The sequence below is a fragment of the Dufourea novaeangliae genome, unplaced genomic scaffold (assembly GCF_001272555.1).
Source record: "Dufourea novaeangliae isolate 0120121106 unplaced genomic scaffold, ASM127255v1 scaffold108, whole genome shotgun sequence".
In the NCBI taxonomy this organism is placed as follows: domain Eukaryota; kingdom Metazoa; phylum Arthropoda; class Insecta; order Hymenoptera; family Halictidae; genus Dufourea; species Dufourea novaeangliae.
The window spans coordinates 2,166,088-2,169,463 of record NW_015374014.1 but is presented as its reverse complement, the minus strand read 5'-3'; the positions used below and the strand labels follow the sequence as shown (position 1 = coordinate 2,169,463).

The window sequence follows — 3,376 nt, the reverse complement described above, 5'->3', positions numbered from 1 at the left end:
AGAAGCATGAGCGCGTGGAGCGACCTGTCCAGGTCGTCCTTCAAGCTGGACGAAAGGTAGGTCGTTGTACGAGATATTTTTTACAGCCCTGGAAAACATTTTATTGAACGAAGTATGTAAATTCAGTGGTCTGCATCGAAATCTTTCAGGAAAAAGGGAAGCTGCTGTTTGTAGATTTTTTTATGCTAAATCTACTTCTGCCATCTGAAGTTCCTTGCCAGGCAGCGTTTTGGTTAGAGAATGTTGGATCTCGTGAAGAATGCAGAAAATTAGAATTAAAAATGTTTCGTTAACCCTCGAAGTCCGCATTGGGTTACGGTTACCCAGTCTGTCTGAAAGACACTTGGTATTTTTATACAGTGAAGGATAGGAAGTTAAGGCTGTGGTGTTTTGTCAAAGGATTTCTGACTAAATTTGTTATATATTTGAGATAGAGTAGGATAATGTAGTGTGGTTTTTGAGGATTAAGTATGATATCATATTAACATATTTATTATTCTGTTAATATTTTCTTCAAATGTAATCTCCTCCATTCTGTTTTTTTTTCATTGCTGTATAGTACCTACTTACTATTTGTCGCCTTTAATACGTATTTAAATCGGATCATTAGTGGTTATATTAACCCGTTTGATTGAATGCATTTTACACATGACGGTATGACACCTGAACAATAGAAACGGTTATGTGGTTAATAAAAATTGTGTGGACTAATTCCTCTTGTAAAAAGAAATTTAAAATATGCAATAATATTTTTTATACATACTTTAATTGTGAGAAAACTTAATTTACAAATATATTTGGTTCACATCATTTAGATTACTTGTTTTTGGTCGCTAATAATTACTTCTACTTGCGGTAATGTTTAAAAACATTAACAGTAGTATTGTTTAAATAATAATTTCATGTAATCTAATAGTTAAGAAATACTATGATCAGTGGAAAACTGAAAATATTCTTCAACTACCAACACTTACATTGTTATAAATTCACATTCTTAAACACGAAGTTTTAAGACTGGCTGTGAAAGAGAGATCTGTTTCTTCCGCAAGTTAAAATTTTCGATTTAGTTTGACACAAAGAACCAGCCCCGGTAAACCTGTATTACCATTGGTCCTCCTGCATCCTCTAAGATTTAGGGGAAGACGTTCCGCCGACGTCCTAGGTAGCTTAGTGTATAAAGTAGTCATCTGGCACCTTTCGGTTGATGTCCTGTTCAACTCAACCTCGCATCCAATCAATCAATTCCCTGATCTACTCAAAACTATTACATTCATGGAAACGATGAGTCCCTTTCTTGCACCAATTTTTGAAGTTACATAACTTTATACTTTCCTTTACCGTAACTGTTCAAAAATTTTATTGACAGTTGAACTCTGAGCAAATTAAACCAAATGAAATGCAAATCGTGTTATTGAAAGTACAGTTGGAGTAACTCATAATATAAGATCTAATAATAATACACCAGTAATGAAGATGATTCTTCTGTTATTTTCCAACATATTTCAAAAATATTTTAATACAACTTGTTCGCCTACATTTAGTTGATTAATTTTTCGTGATCGTCTGACCCTAATTTAGAAACTAACGATTTGTGAAAACCGTGTCAGAGAACAAACTTTTGGAAAATCGAAGCATCAGCGACGCGAAAATTCGGACAAGTGGCGTGTATAGATACGAGACTAATAAATCCAATATAAAAGCTTCTACCATTTATGATTTCGCTGCTATCCCGAGAAACGCTCCTCATAAATTTCGTGGTACACCTCAAGTTCACTGCGGTGTCCCATAAATCTAATGTATTAGAAACTATAATTAATAGTTAACTTGAAACATGTCAGAGCCAAAATACGTTTCACTCTTACACGTTTATAATATAATATCTGAAAGTTCGTTTTTTACAAATTGTAAATTTTTCAGGTATTGAGTACAAAAATCGTGAAATAGAAGTGACATAAACAATGTCTCATCGTACGCGAAATAGTGAGGAATTAACGAATTTCAAGGTTGTCTGTTCACACACTAATGGATGCCATGGTGCAATTCGTCACGTGTGATCTGTTGACCTTTAAATGTGCTTGACCTACAATATACACTGGTAGAATACACACTGAATACTGGGTCGACCAGAAAACTTCGTAATATTTCGAACTCAGTATTATCATTTTCACTGGTGAAATATGAAAGTAATCGATCTGGCAAACAAGAATTGTTTTCAATACTATGTTGCACATGCATCCCCTATGAATGTTTGTCGTTTTTTTACTGTCTGTGCAAAATACAAATGAAAATGTACGAGCCAGCACGATGTGCATTTCCTTCTCATTGTATTAAATTTTGAACAGAAAAGCGTACTGCCTTACTTAGAAAATCTTAGGGCATCTAATCGATTTACCAAGCAGTAGACCAGTGTTTCCCAACGTGGGGCCCACGCCCCACAGGGGGGCAATTTGATTGTTAAGGGGGGCAATTCGAAAATGGACTCGACACGAGTTTAACCCTTTCGCTCCGGGCCATTTAAATGCAATGCTAGATTTCGGTGCCAAATTTAACGAAAAAAGCAAATTCTTAAATAATTGCCACCGCTTTACTTGTTATTGTCAATCATCTGAATATTCTATCGGCTGATTTAAAAGAAAGATTTTCTGATTTAAAACAAATTGATTTTCCAACATGGATGATGCAGCCAATGTTAGTGGATTTGTCTGATATATCAAATATGCAGTATCAAGAAGAACTCACAGAATTGCAAAATGATGAGCCACTTAAAACTTTATTTAATATAAAAGGAGCGATGGCATGGCTTTGTGAGGAAACAGAAATCAAATACCCAAATTCAACCAAATGTGCAAGAAAACTATTGCTACCGTTTCCATCTTCATATTTAGCTGAATGTGGATTTAGTGCTGTAAATGATTTACTGGTAAAAAAAAGAAATCGGCTGGATATAACACAACGTGGAGACTTGAGACTGAAGCTAACCAAATTGGAACCTAATATAATATCTCTGTGCAGCAAGCATCAAGCGCAAGGATCTCACTAAATTAAAATAATAAATTAATATAGAAAAATCTTTATTAAAATTATTTGGAATTTGAATTTCAGTTTTTCATTATATGTTTTGAAAATTTACTTACTGTGTTTCGTTAACAATTTCCTAGTGATTTCTTCCTAAAACCTATCATTTAAGTTTCTTACGTGAACAATTCAATTTTTTAAAATTAAAAATTATGTATGTTACATAGAGGGGGCATAAGAATTTTAGAAAGGCTAAGGTGGGGCATTGCACAAAAAAGGTTGGGAAACACTGCAGTAGACTGTTGCGTGCACATTTCTTCGGATAGCTGAAGCATTCTAAATCAGGAAAAAAATTCCAAAA

The 3,376-nt window shown here is 34.2% G+C and overlaps 1 protein-coding gene across 1 annotated transcript; it reads left to right on the top strand.

Moving 5' to 3' along the window:
• Positions 1-2,677: 2,677 nt before the first annotated feature.
• On the top strand, positions 2,678-3,040 carry LOC107188721 (SCAN domain-containing protein 3-like). The gene has a single exon (XM_015577063.1). The coding sequence runs from the start codon at positions 2,678-2,680 to the stop codon at positions 3,038-3,040; it is 363 nt and encodes a 120-aa protein (XP_015432549.1).
• Positions 3,041-3,376: the final 336 nt, after the last annotated feature.

Excerpts from the sequence above, each read along its gene's own strand:
- LOC107188721 (XM_015577063.1), top strand. The coding sequence starts at position 2,678 with ATGCAGCCAATGTTAGTGGATTTGTCTGATATATCAAATATGCAGTAT.